At 34.0% G+C, this 18,572-nt stretch overlaps 1 protein-coding gene across 2 annotated transcripts; it reads left to right on the forward strand.

Moving 5' to 3' along the window:
• The first annotated feature begins 8,475 nt into the window (after positions 1-8,475).
• Positions 8,476-17,144, forward strand: LOC132276904 (serine/threonine-protein kinase STY13-like). Of its 2 annotated transcripts, XM_059778545.1 has the most exons (4): positions 8,476-8,707; positions 9,636-10,618; positions 16,040-16,393; positions 16,818-17,144. In XM_059778545.1, exons 2-3 carry the CDS (start codon positions 9,720-9,722, stop codon positions 16,377-16,379), a joined length of 1,239 nt encoding a protein of 412 aa, XP_059634528.1. In that variant the 5' UTR covers positions 8,476-8,707; positions 9,636-9,719; the 3' UTR covers positions 16,380-16,393; positions 16,818-17,144. The 2 variants fall into 2 exon arrangements, with proteins under 2 accessions (XP_059634528.1, XP_059634527.1); XM_059778544.1 differs by lacking the exon at positions 16,818-17,144 and having other exon boundaries at positions 8,477-8,707; positions 16,040-16,676.
• Positions 17,145-18,572: the final 1,428 nt, after the last annotated feature.

The following is an 18,572-nucleotide window of genomic DNA, read 5'->3' on the forward strand; positions in this document are numbered from 1 at the left end:
ATTTTTTGTGAAATAGATTGAGTTCTTTTAAAAATAAAATTAATAAATTTCCCACCTTTGTTTTTAGATTTCGTACTTGTATCACTATGCTACAACAATGTTAACTTACATTGTAGTCTCTGGATTTCATGTTTGATCTTGAATACAAAAAAATAAATAAATAAAAGAATTATAGCTGCAAGATATTAAAGTTATAGGAGTATATTATCAATAGGACTCGATTGCTCAAGGTACGATCTCTCTTTCACACACAGACACACACATTATGAGGCAGCTGTAACCTCCTAATACTACCAAAAGTGAACATTCAATAATCCAAACAATATTGAATGGAAAATTCACAAACTTTCATAAAATAAAAATACCATTAATTTATGCACTGTGAATAATCTCACACAGGCAGTTGTAAGTTGTAACCTCCTAATACTACCAAAAGTGAATATTCAATGATCCAAACAATATTTAATGTAACATTCAGAAACTTTCATAAAATAAAAATACCATCAATTTATGCATTGTCAATAATATACAATATTGAATGGAACCGGAAAATCTGCACGAGACCAAGAATTAATGCTGGAGTAGTTGTTAGATATCAAATGATCCACAATTTTATTTTATTTTTTTTTCGGAAAGTAAATGATCGACAAATTGCTGACGCAATTTTCTGTTTTCCACGAGGAAGAGAAATTGCCATTTAGCATGAACTTAAAAGTATGCTTTTAATTATAACTATTCAACAGAACAAAACAACTATGATATGTCTTGTTTGCGAAATTATAAGGAACAGATTTGAGATAGACTTGATTTTTGACTTTATTTTGTTTAAAGTGACTTCGTTAATATATATATGAACCATGAGTGAAATCATGAGCACGGCGCGTGAAAACTTTATGTTTCGATGGCTTAATTTCTCAAGAATACTTGCTATTAATATTTGGTACATTAAGTTTACCCTATAAAATGGCTAATTGAATGCTTTGTTCGCAATAGCCTTTAAAACTCGGCTCCATTTAGCAGTTGGGAACCTTAATGCACCTCCCTTCTTGATGGAGAGTCCTACCCCAATAATTTATGTGTGGTCTTTACTAATTAATGTCCATTTCATATTGAATTTTCTAGTTGTATCTAGTGTTTTTATGTCACATCACTATCTTTGCTATGATTTATTTATTTTTAATGTTGAAGAATTTTTTTTTGTCTGTCTTATAGGTTAACATATATTTGTGGTGCTTGAGGTATAACACTATATTATAATCATAGGGTTGGTTTGACAACTGTTTTTGCTTCTTTTCTTTTCTGTTATTTTTTTTTGGCTTCAGATAGTGTATTGTATCAAAGCAAAAGTATGAAGCATTTTGGTAATACCAAAAAGTTTTCAAAAAATAAAATAAAACCAGAAGCTTGGTATGCTTGGTGCTTCGTACTGTTGTAAAAGCACTGTTCAATAAATAAATAAAAACTCTAGCTAAAATGATCTTTCCAAATAGCCATTTAATTTTTCAAACTTACAATATTTTTTTACTAAATATGATTTCATATTTTTTCTTCCAAAAATCTTATAACAAATATAAGTTACCAAACATGTCTCGAAATAGTATTGAATACACCAAAACAAAAATCTTACTTTTGTTCCGAGTTAAAACAAAAATATAGAGCAACTGTGATTGCCAATTCGGCACTTAACTTTACCAAGTTAGCACCAGCGAATCTGTAATTAAAAGGACTTGCAAACTTTAACGAGCCAACATGGCCCATTAATTTTTAATTAATTAATTTATTATTATTATTATTATTATTATTATTATGTAAATGCTTGGTAAAATACTCTAAACTGGCCCCACTCCCTAATTTTTTTTTTTTTTTTTTATTAAAAAATCTGTCCAATTCTTTTCCTTCTTATTCTTCTTCTATATTATTATTATTATTATTATTATTTCTTTATTTTCTTCAAATTCAATTAAATTTTAATTTTTTTCCTTCAAAATTTTTTCAAAGAAATTTATTTTATGATATATTAATATACCCCTAACAAAAATTTTGGCTCCATCCCTGCTTAAGAAAGAAGATCTTTACTTAAATACCAACTAGTGGGACTTGTTATAAAATTTAATTTTTGTTGACTATGCACAACAAAACTTATAAGGCCACCAGTAATACTCAGTTAAGATAAAAGAATGGTTGTTTGATTTATATATTCTGTTTAGATAGCTAAGCACAGACTACACACCACAGGGATGGAATTAAGAATGGTATCCGCTATAATGTTTGGCTGTATATAATTAGAGTCTTGAAATTGAAATTGGTAGAATTAGAAAAAAATAAGTCACAAAATTAAATTAAATTTTTTTCCAATTCCATTATTCTACCAATTTCAATTACAAATTTTTAATTCCATATAGCCGAACGCCAGAATCAAAGTATTTCTATCCTCTAGGCAAAAAAAATTAAAGAAAAAAAAGGCAAAAAAAATTAATGCGATATTAGTGTATACGGTTAAACTTGCAACCTTTTTTTTTTTTTTTTTTTTTTCCTCATAAGCAAACTTACAACTTTTAATTATTCTAATTATATTTTTTCAAATCTACTGTTTTTAAAGACAGTTTCTTGGACCTTTTTGGTTCATGGCCTGAGTCCTCTCTTATTTGGAGGAGTCGAGTGCATGATGTTGTCCAACAAAATTACACCATTTTGAGGTACAGCACAGAACTCAAAACAAGCGGCGCGAAACTCCAACGAAGGATCCGTTTTGGCCTTCATGTCTATGCACCAAAACGACATAATTTGGTGCATATGACCCCGGCCCATTTTGACAATATAGCTGCAATGTTAAAATTACAAACAACACTCATGAAATAGTAGCTTTTCTTTTATGCAACAAGGGTTATAAGACTACTCCAAGAATTATAAATAAATTTTATAGTCTTAATTATTTTTTAATTTACTAATATTATTAGAGGTATGTTAGATCAAATTCTGGAATCATGCCACATGCCTAGTAAATTACAAATAGTAGACCATCCCAAAGCTTCTCCAGAATGTTCCATTTTTATTCTATTGGTGTCACAAAAAAATGGCACAAGACAAACTTGTATAATTAAGGGTAACATGTTCCTTGACCCAAAAAGCGGAGGGGAAAAAAAAGTGTGTTCTGTTGCCCAGAGATTGACATATGCAGGACAGGTTTGTTCAAGAAATGACCATTCAATTGTATCAATTCTTGGCATGCCTCAGGTTTGTTCAAAGAATAATGTTTGAAAAGTATGCCAATAACTGGAGTTCTTCCCTGTAGAGAGAGAGAGAGGACACAAAGGGAAACAAGCCCCAAATTTACAAACAGAAAGGATACCATTATCAAACAGTTTCCTAATTAGTAATTACAGAGACAGGAATTCTGGATATCCAGATCAAATAAAAGAAGCCAACTGAATCAAATGAAAATCAATACAGAGAAGAAAGGAAAAAAAAAAAGGCAAGCACTGACTAATTCTGCTGCTGAACTCTCTGAGTCTCACACACAAAAAAAAAAAATAATAATAATAAAAAATAAAATAAAATAAAATTGGAAAGCAGGTCCTGAGAGATGTAGGTGAGCAGACAGCCAAAATAGACCTTTTGTCACTGGTCTTTTCTATTACTGAATATAATAATATAAGCCAAGTTTCTGCATAATGCATGATTGTGGATTTAACTGGAAAGATCAGATTTGTTTGTTGTAATAAGTTATAACAAAGCAAGGTGTGAGTGATCAGTTGAATTTGCTGTTAGTATATCATTAATATCAAGATCAATAAACATAGAGAATGGAGACCACTCCAACCATTTTCCCATTCTTCCCAAGGCTTTTCTCTTCACCTGCAACACGAGCGTGAAATGCCAACACATTAGTCCCACCAGCCACAGCATGATTCCCCGAAAGTTCCTAGCCACCAGCAAAAAACTTGACAGCGTGACCACTTCATTTTCAAGCAAGCAAAGTAGCTTACCAAAGTGAGATTTAGGCTTGGTGGTTCACACACTCAACAAAAACATGCAAAACTAACCCTTCTGGCAATTCAAATTGGGTCATACACCTATGGACACACATTCGACTAGCAGCTTGCGAAGATAATCACTACTCTGTGGCAATGTGGGGGTATTGAGAAGCTAAAAAGATGTGATCCCTTTTTTCTTTTTATGTTTTAACTTTTCCCCCAACTCTCCCTCTTTCTGCATACTTGTATAAAACCAGCCGTCTATTTTGTATTCAATATCAACCTCCTATCCCATCAGATTTAGCTGCAATAAAGGAAAACCAAAAAATTAATCAACGACACATCCACCAAAGCAGCCAAAAGCCTGAACTCACCAAAAAGGAGGATTTCCAAGAAGACAACAAAAACAAGGCACACATCAAATGGCAAAAACCTAATTCTAAACATGTATATGATGAGGTCCCGACTTGGTTTCTTTGAAGACATCTCATGATCAAGCACACGAAAACATCAGATTCCCACTTTCTACTAGAAAGAAGTAATCCAAAAGTAAGTATCCCCTGTTGTCTCATAATTCAAAAACCAGCAACATCATTTGAAAAGGCCAGCCATGCATATAGTCACTAAGAGTCAACTTATCTCGTCAACTCCACCAGCAGCAAAGTCATGAACTGCTGTTCCTAGTAAAATCTATAATATCCCAGGGCTAGCGGTTATGGGTACTATTTCCCCGGAATTCCCGGTACAGTAGACTTACAACCGAGAAAAATCTTTAATATCCCGGGGGTGGCGGTTATGAAATACCCCCAAGTATCTCTCTCCAACCAACCGATAAGGTGACAGGTCTGAGATGGATCATCCTAACTAGGTCAGGCACACTCACGCTCGCCCCGGTTTGGATCCAAACCCAAATTCCAACATAAAGGTCTATAGTCCTAACCGGAGTACCAAGACCCTCTTACATTGAGGTAACTCCGATGGAAGGATTGCTACATCTGCTTGCATTGCCCTTTTACTAGTGTAATGTGAGTTTGCATATATATGCTCGATCTTTTGCCCCTTTCCTAGTAATTAAGCCTTAGTTTGATTCAAGAATGTGTAATAAAATCTTAATAAAGCTTCATCCAATCCCCCATTTTGATACGAGCAATTGTACATTCAACACTTTAGGATAACAAACAGCAAAAGTTTTACAATTGGTGACAAAGCCAGACTCAAGAGAAACCCTAAATGACCAAATAAATTGATACACCACATAATGCCCCCAAAAGCTAAAATGCAAAAGACTATCAAAGTACACAATTATATAGTTGGGGAAGAATTCTCGAACTGCTGCAAAAAGTATACAACTGAATTCGTCATCAGAACCCTACAAATTTTTTTGTCATTCAAATTTCATTATGAATACTTCAGATGTGAATGAAGCTTAAAGATACAGTCAAAATCCATTCATAAAGGTGAGTCGCAAAATATTGCAGCAACAAACAACAATTGAAAATATAAAGAAATATAGAGATGGGGTATGCACGAACTGTTTCTGGAAATTGTTCTATATAAAATTACACACACATACAAAAACGGAATTAAAAAATATGAAAGTACCCTACATTCAAAACTTCAATTGCTTACCTTTTCCAACATTTGCTCAGCAACCAATTGAATCAAAGCGACATTCGATTTGCTGAACTAAAAATCAAGCCCACAAACACAAACTAGAGAGTGAGAAAGAGAAGTGAATAATATTTCCATAGTTAGATTCAAATTTACCAAAACTCAAAATTTAAATTCAAATGAAACCGGAGGTTGAGTTGTGCTTAATCAGATATGTTGTGATTTCGGGAAGAAAAAAAACATATCATTGGTTAGGGTACTACTTAGGAAGTTAGCAAAGGGTAGCACAAAAATTTCCTTCAAATGTGAAATTTTATTTGATTAAATAAAAATTAAAGATAGAAAGTGAGAGTGGAAGTAAAATAAAATACTGAAAAAATAATAATAAAAGATAAATAAAATAAATTTTCCATCCGTAGACATGAAATTTTTTTAAGAAAAATTAGGAGAAATTAAGAAAGATAATTATTGTAAGTTTATAAAACTTTCTAAGAAATTAAAAAAATGGTGTTTTTTAATAAGAAAATTTCATGAAAAAGTTAAGTGGTTATAAAAAGGTTTTTTTTTTTTTTTTTCTAAAGAAAAAAAAAATCATAATCTTGCTAACCAATCTTATCAATTGTTCAAAACTTTCTCTATTGTTATTTCTGTATAACTAACCGAACCTCGATGATCTATCATCAGTTGAATCTGGATGTGGATAAGCATTAAATGAATAATGTTTTAGCTTTATAATTTGATCCAAATCGAGATATATATATATATTTATTAGAGTCCTACTTGAATATCATGGGACAAATGGATCATGCCTATATAATCAGAAGCAATTTGAATCCGACGCTCAAGTGCAAATTTGTTAGCCAGTCTAGTGTGACAGGAGAACTATTCCACATCAAATCCGAATGGAGAATGATTTGGGCATACATATATAAATAGATATGCAATACTATCTAATAGCTTACTTATAGGTCAAATTCTATTGATACTATAACTAAACTTGTCATTGATCCGATGTCATACTAAACGTCCCACCTAGATAGAGTATGGGTCTGAACCATTATTGGTTCCTCTGTAATTAAGAAGAATGAGAGGCCAGATGGTTCGGTTATAAATAGCTGAGTTCAAGTGAAAGAGAATGTTAGAAGGGGTTGGAGTTGAACTAGAATTGTGTAAAATATATATATTTAAGTGCTAATTTTCTTTAATACTTATTAAAGTATTACAGTAATTATTAAGAGATAAATGAAGTCATCCCATTTAAAATCTTACTTCATTATAAGTGACTTATTTTTAAATAATTTATCAAATATACTTAATTAAATAAATACACAATTTATGATCATCAAACATCACCTAAGTTATAATCCATATTAGGTAACACAGTGATGCACGAAAACTGAGTGCCATGTTCATTATTTATTAATTTTGTGTTTTTTTTTTATGTCGGTGATAAATTAGATTCGCTGACATCAAGAATCAACTCCACTTAATCCTGATTTGAAAGCACAACAAATAAAAGACAATTTGATTACTGAGTAAATTTATTACTTGAATTGATTCTTAACTAATGTACAACTTTGCTTTCAACTCATATTAAAAATTTATCATGAAAGACACACACGCACCCCGATATAAACTCAATATGAGCGGAATTAAGTACATGTTGATAATGTGGACTCACTTAATAAAATATAGCATGGTAGTAGGTGGACCAATTTTATTTAAAACGATAAATACACTAATAACGTGACATATAAGGCGTATACAATATAAATGAATTTAAAATGAATGGTATAACATATCCATCTCATTATCTCAACTCTCTATTACCATTTCCCAATTTACATAATAGATGTTATTTTTTAATTTTTTATTTCTTTCCAAGAAGATATAATAAATGTTAGGGGTTGTGTTTGTTTTTTATTGACTCTTTGTAATTCTGAATTAACAGGAACACATTGAATAATGTCTCTTTAGTAAGAATAACCATTTTATTCTTGTTCCATTCCATCCTTAATTTTCTTTCTTTATTCAATTATTACATAATAAGCAAAAAAAATTACATGTACATCAACAAATGAATCACATTTTAAGAGAATTATTTGTATGAAACATGTTTTGAATAATTGTAAGTGTGATGATTGCACAATGCATCTTTTAAATCCTAAGTTATATATTATCTCAAATCGCATTTCTATTGTTATATTGCATCTTTGTTTGCAAGTCAATCCAAAATGTGAGTAATAAAATACTAAAAAGAAATGCTTTCTTACAATGTTCCTTCTATTTCAGTGCCAAGTGTCTCAGCAGCAAAACACCGGCCAAATTCAATTGATAATTTGAATCTTTTTCTTATTTGCATAGAAAAAAAAATTATAATAATTAAAATTTTGTTTCATTAAATAATTTTGAACAAAAATATGGAAAGCTAAGATGGGATTAGAGTTCCCCAACTCCGTTTGTGATTCCTGTTCATTCATCCATACAACCTCTTGCATATAGTTCTCATATTCTGAATAACGAGAATTTATTATATAGTCGTGAGTGACAAACCAACACTTCATCAAATCAACTGAATAAAATTTTGACACAGATGTGTCTAAGTGATGAGTCCGATATCATGTAATAATAATAACAGTATTTTAAGCACTGTTTTACGCGTGGCATATTTTTACTGGTCGTGAGGCAGCCAAAAAGATCCCACTTAAATGACTTCGAATTCCAAAGTTCATCATTGACCAATCACATTTCCACATCCTCTATCCCTCCTCCCATTCAACGGCCACAATTTCGTGATAAGTTTGGTAGACTTCATCAATGGGCCCCACTTTTTATAAGAAGCCAAGTGTAGAAACTAATGTATGAGTGACCACACTCAAAGTCTTCCCAGATGAAAAGAAATGAGCGACGAAGACCAGCTCTACTCATTCATTCACTGTTGTTCTTTCTTCGTCTTCTCTGTTATATAGTCTCTCTCTCTCTCCTATCTCTCTAGTCTTCCCGAGTGTCTTCCACGGAAAGGGTTGCTGTCGTATACTCACTCCATTTTCCTTACCTTCGCTGTGCAATTGTCTTTGAAGACTTCACCATCGGAATCGCCCAATCAAGCCCTCTCGATCAAGGTACTTTTCGCCTCTTTTGAAGTCTTTGGATCACAAATTTTTTATTTTTTCAGATTATTAGGGTTTCTCTGTGTTATACGTGGACATTTCTATATGATTGTTTTGGTTTACTGCTTTAATTTGAGAGAATCTGGCGTAAAAAACAGCTGATTTGCATAACTTTGAGCTTATAGGAATTGTTGATTTCTGTTGTGTGGGGCTGAATTTTAGTATTTTATTTGTGGTTTTCTTGTGCTGGGTTCAGTTAATAGAACAGATGCTGAAATTTTGTAGTTCTTGTCTGATCATAGGATCGCAAATGTTTCATGTTAGGCAGGAGCCGGGAAATTAGGGTTTGGTCTTTACATGGATTTATCTGGTCATGCATTTGGACTTTTTATTTTTTATTAAGGAAATGCAAATCATGTAAACCACCATCTACTTCAAAAGGTTTAGCATTTAAAGAGGATGTAAATTAATCCTTTGTATCCTCTAACAAGTCCCTCATGTGTTGCTAGATTTATTTGGGTGGCGGTGAGGTTTGAACTCAGGAGGACTTTTCCTGATACCACATTAACGGCCATCTATTACAAAACTTTAAGCTGTTAGCATCCTCAGCTGAACATATACTAGTTACCTCGGTCTCGCTTTGGGTGGAGGCTCTTTTTTTTTTCAGGCTCCAAATAATGAACTTCTCAATTCTAAAAAAGAAAATTGTTTCTTTCAAAGTTTGATTTCCTGAATTTTTCTAGATATTCTCAGCAACCTAGAGAGCATTATGGTTTTGCAGAAATTTCATTTTGTTAAACAATTTTAATGTTTGATCAAGTAACTTCAATGACTGTTTGAATAGAAATCTGTTGCAATTTATGAGGGTTTATTATTATCAAAGGGGTTGGGAATAAAGAGTTCAGGGTGCTGTAATGATTTGTCATGTTTTTGGTTGTAGGGTGCTGGTATTTTGGGTGAGCTGGGATATGCTGACACTGGAGACATAAGGACACCTTGAAATTGTGTTGCGCTGTTGAACAAAATGTTGGAGGGTCCTAAATTCACCAATATTATAGGCCTTAACAACCACCATGATAATTATGATCTATCACAAGGTATCTACCATATACTCGGTGAGGGTTCCAACATGTCAATTGACAGTTTTGGGAGCTTGCAGATGAGCAATGGTGGAGGGTCCGTCGCTATGTCAGTTGATAACAGTAGTGTTGGGTCGAATGATTCCCACACTCGCATCTTAAACCACCAAGGATTGAAACGTGTCAACAACAATTACTCTGTTGCCAACAGTGTTAATCGAGGAGGAGTCTCTCATGGCCTTCGTGATGATGCCCTGGCTCAAGCTTTGATGGACCCTCGCGTCCCTACAGAAGTACTCCAGAATTTCGATGAGTGGACAATTGATTTGAGGATGCTCAATATGGGAGCGGCTTTTGCACAGGGTGCTTTTGGGAAACTCTACAAAGGTACTTACAATGGTCTGGATGTTGCCATCAAGCTTTTGGAGAGACCAGAGAGTGACCCAGAGAGGGCACACTTAATGGAGCAACAGTTTCAGCAGGAACTCATGATGCTTGCCACATTGAGGCATCCAAATATAGTTCGTTTTATTGGTGCTTGTCGTAAGCCTGTGGTATGGTGTATTGTGACAGAATATGCGAAAGGGGGTTCAGTTCGGCAGTTTTTAACAAAGCGGCAGAACCGATCTGTGCCTTTGAAATTGGCAGTAAAGCAAGCCTTGGATGTTGCAAGGGGAATGGAATATGTGCATGGGCTTAATTTGATTCACAGGGATTTGAAGTCTGACAATCTCCTAATTTCATCAGACAAATCTATCAAGATTGCGGATTTTGGGGTTGCTCGAATTGAGGTGCAGACAGAAGGGATGACACCCGAAACAGGGACATACCGTTGGATGGCTCCGTAAGCCTCTTGACTCTTCAGCTTCCAAGTTTCTTCTTTCCTTTCCTTTATCTTTTATCTTTATTAGAACACTTTCCTGAACTCTATGGTGTCTGTTGTTTTGGTTTGTTATCTTTTATATTTAGAATAACTTTGCAATCTACCTGTTTGACTATAATATGCAAAGTGCAATCCTTAGCATGTGTTGCTATTAGTGTTGTCGAATACCTTTAACTTCTGCTAGTGAAAAATATTATAAATGATTTGTGGTACACATTATGAGGATTCCTTCTTTAGTTCTCTAACTTACTTGCTCCTTTGACCTCTGGTGTTTTCACTGTATAAATTGGGCAGATTCATCTGATGGTTGTATTATGTTATTTACTTAAATGTTGAGATTCATGAGAGATGGAAATGCATATTTGACATTATTTACCTCTTGTTTATGGTCTATGCTTGTCATATTCCAGTTCTTTCTGCTGTATTTTAATCTTATTAATCTAGACCAGTCCAGCAAAATCACTCCCATGATAATGTTTTATAGTTTACCTACCAAAAAAGGACTTTTAAAATTCCCTCTTATCGAGATGATAAGGGACAAATGTCCATATGATGGAAAACCTTCATAAATTATGTGGTTCTGAAATACAATTAAAACCGTGCAAGGAAGAAAAATTCTATAAAACAGTGAAAGATAGGAACACATCCAACAGATGTGAGGACCTTGTTTCATGACATATTTGAAGACACTCTGGTTAGCATGTCATTGTGTAATTATGGAGATAGTTTTATTTGGTGCAACGGAATGTAGGGGACCTCTCTTCACTCATTTATATTTTGTGTAAATTAGGAACACATCTAAGAGAGATGAGGACCTTTTTCATGATATATTTGAAAACACTCTTGTTAGAATGTCATTGCGTAATTATGGAGATAGTTTTATTTGGTGCAACAGAATGTAGGGGACCTCTCTTCACTCATTTTTATTTTGTGTAAATTATGTACAGGAAGTTTTTCTATCACTTTTTATTATCAAGTAGTTTGGTTTTGATGCATCTGAATGGTTGTTTCTGATAAATTAGATATTGTCACATGCTGGTAGCATAGCCACGAGAACCTTACTATTTGACAGCTTTGATAAGAATTCCTATATCCTAGATTATGTTCAGCAGCTTGAGTAAATTTAAGTTAAAGAACTCCTATGGCTCGGGCTTCTTTATATGGAAGTGCTTATGGTTCAAGGATAAGAACATGAATGTTATGTTAAGAGAATGAGTTCACAGGGTTCTGTAAAGCCCATATCTAAGCTTCTTTATATGAAAAGTGGGGTTATGCTTTAATGAGTAAGTTCTCTCTCTCTCTCTCTCTCGTGAGCGCCTATGTACATTCACTAGCAAACTATGGAAATTTTCTCTTTCACTATTCCGTTATCCTTTTATTTTATTCTCTTTGAAGCTCTTCTTTATCTTTATTTTTTTTATTTTTTTTTTCCCCCTTCACTTAATACTTCCACCTTATAAATTACTGTGCTTTTTGTTACGACAAATACAACAAACAAAAACAAAACAAGAATCACGACAGAAAAGTAAACACACCACACACAATGAACACAAAGATTTACGTGGTTCGACTTAAAGCAAGCTTATGCCCACGGTGAAGATCCGGCAAAAGATTTGACTGTGCAAAAATCAGGATATTACAAGTTTCATCCCCCAAAACCTAGCTCTCGCTCTCAATCTCACTCTCTTTCTTGCAATTTTCAATGTTCTCTCGTGATCCCACTCCAAATCCTAAATGCCCTTATATACCGGGCTACAAGAGAGTACTCAACATGGTCCATGGCCTGCAAGAGAAAAAAATGGGTCAAATAACTAGCTCGCAATGCACCCCGGGCCGAAACAAAATTCAAGCCACAGCATCACTTTTTACCACAAAAACATAAATTTATTTTAGTTTCGATTTTATGTGATTTTGAATAAATCTGGCACAAGACACAAAAATGAGACATACACTTGTCACTTCTCCGTGAGTTCATTCTTTTGAAAATTTGCTTGATGAAGCCACAAAAAAGGTGTTAATCTTTTTGTATAATCTAAGATATGGGTTGGAGCACGGTGAGAGATTACTACTATTATAGTAATCGGATCTTGTGAGGTAGCTTGGCATGCTTAAGGGTGAGATCCATGGGAAGTTTGATTATCTACCTTTTGCATGTGCAGTAAGGGAATCTACACTGTTTTAATCTGTCTTCTGCAAGTGCAGTATGGCTTGGAAAACTTATATAACCAAAGAAATTGATTCTTAGCTACTGACCTTTTTTTCCCCCAAGGAAAAGGAAGCTTGGGTGTTTGCATGTTTTGATGGAGGGATACTTAATGTTATCTGGCAAGGGACAAAAGGAGTGGCTCTTAAAGATCCTCCCATGCCATGACTCAAAATTTGAATTTTGCTTGTTCTTTGTATGCTTCTTTTTCTTTTGGATCAATGACAGATTGGATAATGGTGAAGCTGATTAGACTGGCCAAGTCCTAGCAAAAGGGGGAGAGGTTTTAAATGGCTAAGAGAAGGGCTATTGCGGTTGAGTTATTTAAGGGAGAGTGCTCTGTCAGGTTTTTTTTTTTAAAATTTAGATGGGAATGGGTGGGCTGATGTGGCTTCTCTTTATCTTTAGTCATCCGTTTTTATTACATTATGTTTTTAGTAGGTGTTAAGTCGAGGTTGTTTCTTCCCCTTTTGTAATTATATTAAGTGTTATTGTCTTAAGAAATGCAAAAGCATCAGTAGTTATAGCTGAAATTCTGGAAATGCCTAAGTAGAAATGTAGAACGAACATGAAAATCTTAATTGCTCTTGATATTTTCAATTCATTATTGCCTATAAATAATTGGATTGATGATGGTTTGAGTTGTTTAACCATATATGGATGAAAAACTCTTCAATTAAGCACAATTTTCTGTTTTCCCACGCTGATTTAGCTGAAATTACTTTTGGGTACATGAATCAAATGTTCTTGCATCTTGGCAATTATTATTACCAGTATCAAGCTTCTTTTTTGTGTTATTTATACATTTAATTGATTGAATCAGTTTAGAATGAAACAGATTTAATTTGTTATCTATGTATAAAATAATTATATCACACATGCTTTTATTCAGCCGTATTCAAAACTTGTTATGTTCAGCTCTTCAGCCATGTGTCCTGATAGAACCACAAATAAATAAATAAATAAATAAATAAATATATATATATATATATATATATATATATATTTTCGGAATTTGAAGCAAATATAGAACCACTATTTTATACCATTATAATTGTAGTAATGTGAAACCTTGAGACAACCCAAACAGAGAATGATTAGTGATGGAGTTTTGACTTCTTTGTTTTATCTGCTAGTGTGCTTATATAATGTTTAGAATTTTTTATTATTTTATTCTTTCCTGTTTTTTCTTTCTGGAAGTTCATATATTACTTGTTTTATATATATAGTTTCTTATGAACATTTAAAATGAAAAAAATTTACCTTGTATGATTTGAGATTTATGTTTCATCTCGCGGGAGAAAACACTTTACCTTGTGCTATCACCTTAAACACTTTGTTACTAATTTGAATAAATTATTATAATTCCTTTATGTTAAATCCAGGAGTAGAAAGACTTGCATCTCAATGCCTTGCCTTTCCTCATGGTCGATAAAATGCCCTGCCTTACGCTTATGCTTCTAAAAACAACTATAGCCTCCATGCAGAAAGACTTGAAAATTTACTGCAAACAACAATTTCTAATGATCTTTGAGAGCAAAACTTCCTAGAACCCCCTAGAGAATGAAGCCTGCAATAAAAAACTCAATTTATTTCTTCCCACTATCATGAGTGCGGTCAAATTTATCTTCTTATTTTTCTATGTTACAAATGACCATGTGGAAGCTGTGGCAAAACATCGCCTTTAGCTTACAAATTTACCATACATGAATGGCCAAATGGACTGGCCTGCAGAGTGAACCAGATTATACTACTAAAGACAAGTATATGTTCAATTGGATTAGTCCGTAGCCTGCATAATAAGCATATTTTAGGATAAATGGTCTTTCTACTTCAGTTTCCGAGGCCACTGTCAAACAATTGGCCTCCCTCTCTCTTACACAAAGGGATTGCTAACTGTTGTGGGATTTGATTCAATGTCTGCTGACCCGAAACCTAGCCCAGCTTCTTTGCTTTCTTCACTCACTCGCTGGCAATGAGGACACTGTAAAAATGAAGGACGTTAATTTCTACAGATTGCATGGTGACACAGTCATGTGGTTACGGTGGACGTGGTAGCATTGCCTCTATTATGGTCTGGCAGCTGCAATAGGCAGGTTGTTGTGGGTGGCAGTGGTTGCATGATAATGTAATAGTATTGCAGTGGGCGGTATATGTGGCAATGACCTGGAGTAGGTAGCGGGAGTGCTGGTGGATTCAGCATCAATGGTGATGTTATGGGATTTTCTTGAAATAGTGGCTCTAACTACTTTTGGGGTTTACGATCCAACTAAAAACCTCTGTAAATTATTTTTTCTCAAGGATTTCAGAGTATGTAAGAATAAAAAATAAAAAAAACCCTATGATTTTGATTAGCAGAATACTTTGTTTCAGAAGGCAATAGTGGTTTTTATGTGTATCATTTTGATAAAATTGTAATTTCATTTCAATCTAATGGCATTTTGTCAATTACATCCAATCCATCTTCCCCGTAAAAGACGTACCATAGCGAAAGACTGACAGTTCTGTTTATTCGTCTTTTGCCCCTTGTATATATATGTGCGTGTGTTTAGTGGTTTAGAGATACTCTTTGTTTGAAAATGTTTCAATGTACAATGATTTTCCCAGAAACTTCATGTATTTTAAAAATCATTTAATGTCAAGGTACCCAAACCAAGGTTGAGAAGGTCATCTAGCATGACAGACGAAGTTCAAACAGCTGGGAGAAAAGTGAAGCTGAGCTCAAGCATGCCTCTTTGACATTTGAGCAGATTTTGAGCAGTTTAAAACTTGACTGCACTTGGCTTGTTTACACCTCTAATGCGCGGACAACATTTCTTAGTGAATGGTGTCTAAAGTAGCCTAAGTAGGGCACATAGCAAGTTCCAGAATTATTTAGGGTATCAAGTCTTCGATATTTCTGTAGTACTGTCTATGCCACTTGAGTGGTGTTGTGTTTTAACATAGACATCCAGATTAATAAGCATTACGTTTAGAAATAGCACCAAGGAGGGCAAGGGGAAATATCTATTTCTCTGCACTAAAGGATAGCATGGGACTTAATGGTTACTGAAATCTGTTTCTACTGCTTTAGTGATTTTTCTATAATATTAATTGCTCCCTACTTGGTTCTGTTTATTTATTTGCATCCAATATTTTGTTGTGGATTACTTGAATGTGTGTGTTCATTGGATTTGCAGGGAGATGATCCAGCACAGGCCCTACACGCAGAAAGTAGATGTTTATAGCTTCGGGATTGTTCTGTGGGAACTCATCACAGGGATGCTTCCCTTTCAGAACATGACAGCGGTGCAGGCAGCATTTGCCGTTGTCAACAAAGGTGTCCGTCCAAACATCCCCAACGACTGCCTGCCTGTACTCAGTGAGATCATGACCCGATGCTGGGATGCTAATCCTGATGTCAGGCCGCCTTTTACTGAGGTGGTCAGAATGCTTGAAAATGCAGAAACTGAGATCATGACAACAGTCCGAAAGGCCCGTTTCAGGTGTTGCATGAGTCAACCAATGACTACGGATTGATGCAGAGAAAACAGGTAATTTAGAGGAAGAACAGAAAAGAAATGGAAAAGGAAAAAAAAAAAAAAACTGAAAAAGGTGATTTTATGTCAGCCTTGTGTATCTATCAGGGTTAATTTCTTTCTTCAGATAGGAAAAAGAAGGGAAAGTTGTGATAAAAAACTGTTTGTTTTGTGGTTTTGTATTTTGTGGATTTATGTTGTTGAATAGTAGTAATATAGGAGATTTGATGTGTATTTATACATTTCTTTCTTGCTGTTTGTTAAAGCTGACTTGTTTAGTTTTTCTTTTGTTCAAAAAGTTGCAGGTTCTCTGGATCCTAATTGGATAGAAGTTAATGTCCTTTTATATTTAGCAATTGCGGAATTTAATGTTCATATTATGTTATGGGATTGTTGAGCGTTGCCTCTAAAATGCTGGTAATATATGTTTGTGATGCAGAACACGCCGTGATGTCTGAAAAAGATTTGAGTTTTATCGGCGGAGTTGCTCGCTCTGCGAGAACAACAGATGAAGTAGTTCGGATTTACTTATGGGCCATGGCACGTGTGTTCATGCAAACGCATGTGCAGTTGTGTTTGTGGGTGTGGGTGTGGGTGTGGGTGTGGGAATTGTAAAAAACAGACAGATGTGAACCTCGGGGACAGAAAAGGTTTTTTGAGCAACCTAAAAGAGGCTAGGGAAGGATATGTAGCCTTGATTAGTTAATTGTCTCTCTCAAAGTTTGATAGATGTTTCATATTAAATGAATAATGGTTTTTGGTGACATTTATAGGGTTGATCAAGAGACTCTATGTTCCATGAGTGGATATTTCTCTCGATGCCTCTTACAAAAAAGCAAAAAACGAATAGCTTCATACCATTATAGGATCAAAATCCTTGCACGTGACATAGAGTGACTGGGATCCAGTCGGTGAGGTGAGGAGAATATTGTGATGTATGTTAGAAAAATATTGGGATGCAAAGTCACACGTAACAATATTTTCGTAAGGTGTCGCTAATTCTCTTCGCCGATTAGGACAGATTCACTTGTGACACTGGGCATCAAAAGATTTTAATTGAGCCATGAGCCATTATAAGCTGAGCATGAAAAGATTTTAATCGGACCATTATAAGTTGAAGGGGGCTGAGAGTGACCGTGAATGATCATTAATGAAATCCTTCAAGCTATAGAACTTTTTTTTTTTTTTTTTTGACAGATTTTACTTTCAATTATAATTGATTTACCCATTTCTTTTTTGCAAGCAATCATAGTAAATTTGTTAGAATATGTTTTCAAAAAGAACCCTTTTGCTGAGCTTTATTCATTTTTTAAAAAATAGAAAAACTATTACAAAATTTTTTCCAGAAAAATATTAAGCCTAAAAATTGATTTTGTTGTAAATTAAGTGGCAAAGGTGTACGACGGTTGCTACCAGAGGTAGTACTTTTTTTCTTTTCTTTTCCGGAAGCTAACCAGAGGTAATACTTTAGTAACCATTTATTTTCTGATGCAAAATTTGACCATCACAATTTGTCCAGCCAGCCGGGTGTCTCGTCTCGCTCTTAATGGTACGGGTATGAGAATCGTTTATATACCATAAATTCGACAAGTATGAAAAAAAAAAATGATAACTCATCGCTAGTTACGAGTAGAAATGGGTTTTGATAAAACCTATATCTTTTTTATTTAAAATATTATTGTGTGTGTACATATATATATATATATATATATATATATACCAACCTAACCCTATTCACCAATCCCCATTTACTATATATTTTTTTTTGCTTGGCTTTTAATTTTTTTTGGATTGCTACTATATTGTTATCTAAATAGTTATTGGTCTTAGGCCCACATTAAGGGTCCGTACAAAAAAAAAGAAAAAAAAAAGAAGAGGATATTGTGATTTGTGTTTGGATTGAGTGAAGAAATCCCTTTATATCATATCCTGGAGGGAAAGAAAAGGAAAGGGGTTTAAGTAATATATTCATAATACCAAAATTACCCTTAACAATTAAAAGTTTAAATTTGTTATGCCATTTATGTCCCTATAACCTAGAAACTTATTTTTTTTCACTTACTACCGGTTATTGATTATATGTGTTTTATTTTCTAATATAAATAAAAAAGATAAAATAGTAATTTAGTTATTATCTTTTCCCTTCTTTTCTCTTATCTACTTTTTCCAAATAAGAATACTATAATTTCTTTTC

The sequence above is a fragment of the Cornus florida genome, unplaced genomic scaffold, assembly GCF_030987335.1.
Source record: "Cornus florida cultivar Cherokee Brave unplaced genomic scaffold, ASM3098733v1 CherokeeBrave_3.0.0_Hap2_Chr10, whole genome shotgun sequence".
Taxonomy (NCBI): domain Eukaryota; kingdom Viridiplantae; phylum Streptophyta; class Magnoliopsida; order Cornales; family Cornaceae; genus Cornus; species Cornus florida.

Excerpts from the sequence above, each read along its gene's own strand:
- LOC132276904 (XM_059778545.1), top strand. The coding sequence starts at position 9,720 with ATGTTGGAGGGTCCTAAATTCACCAATATTATAGGCCTTAACAACCAC. Across the intron at positions 10,619-16,039 it reads ACATACCGTTGGATGGCTCC|GGAGATGATCCAGCACAGGC; the intron begins GTAAGCCTCTTG and ends TTGGATTTGCAG.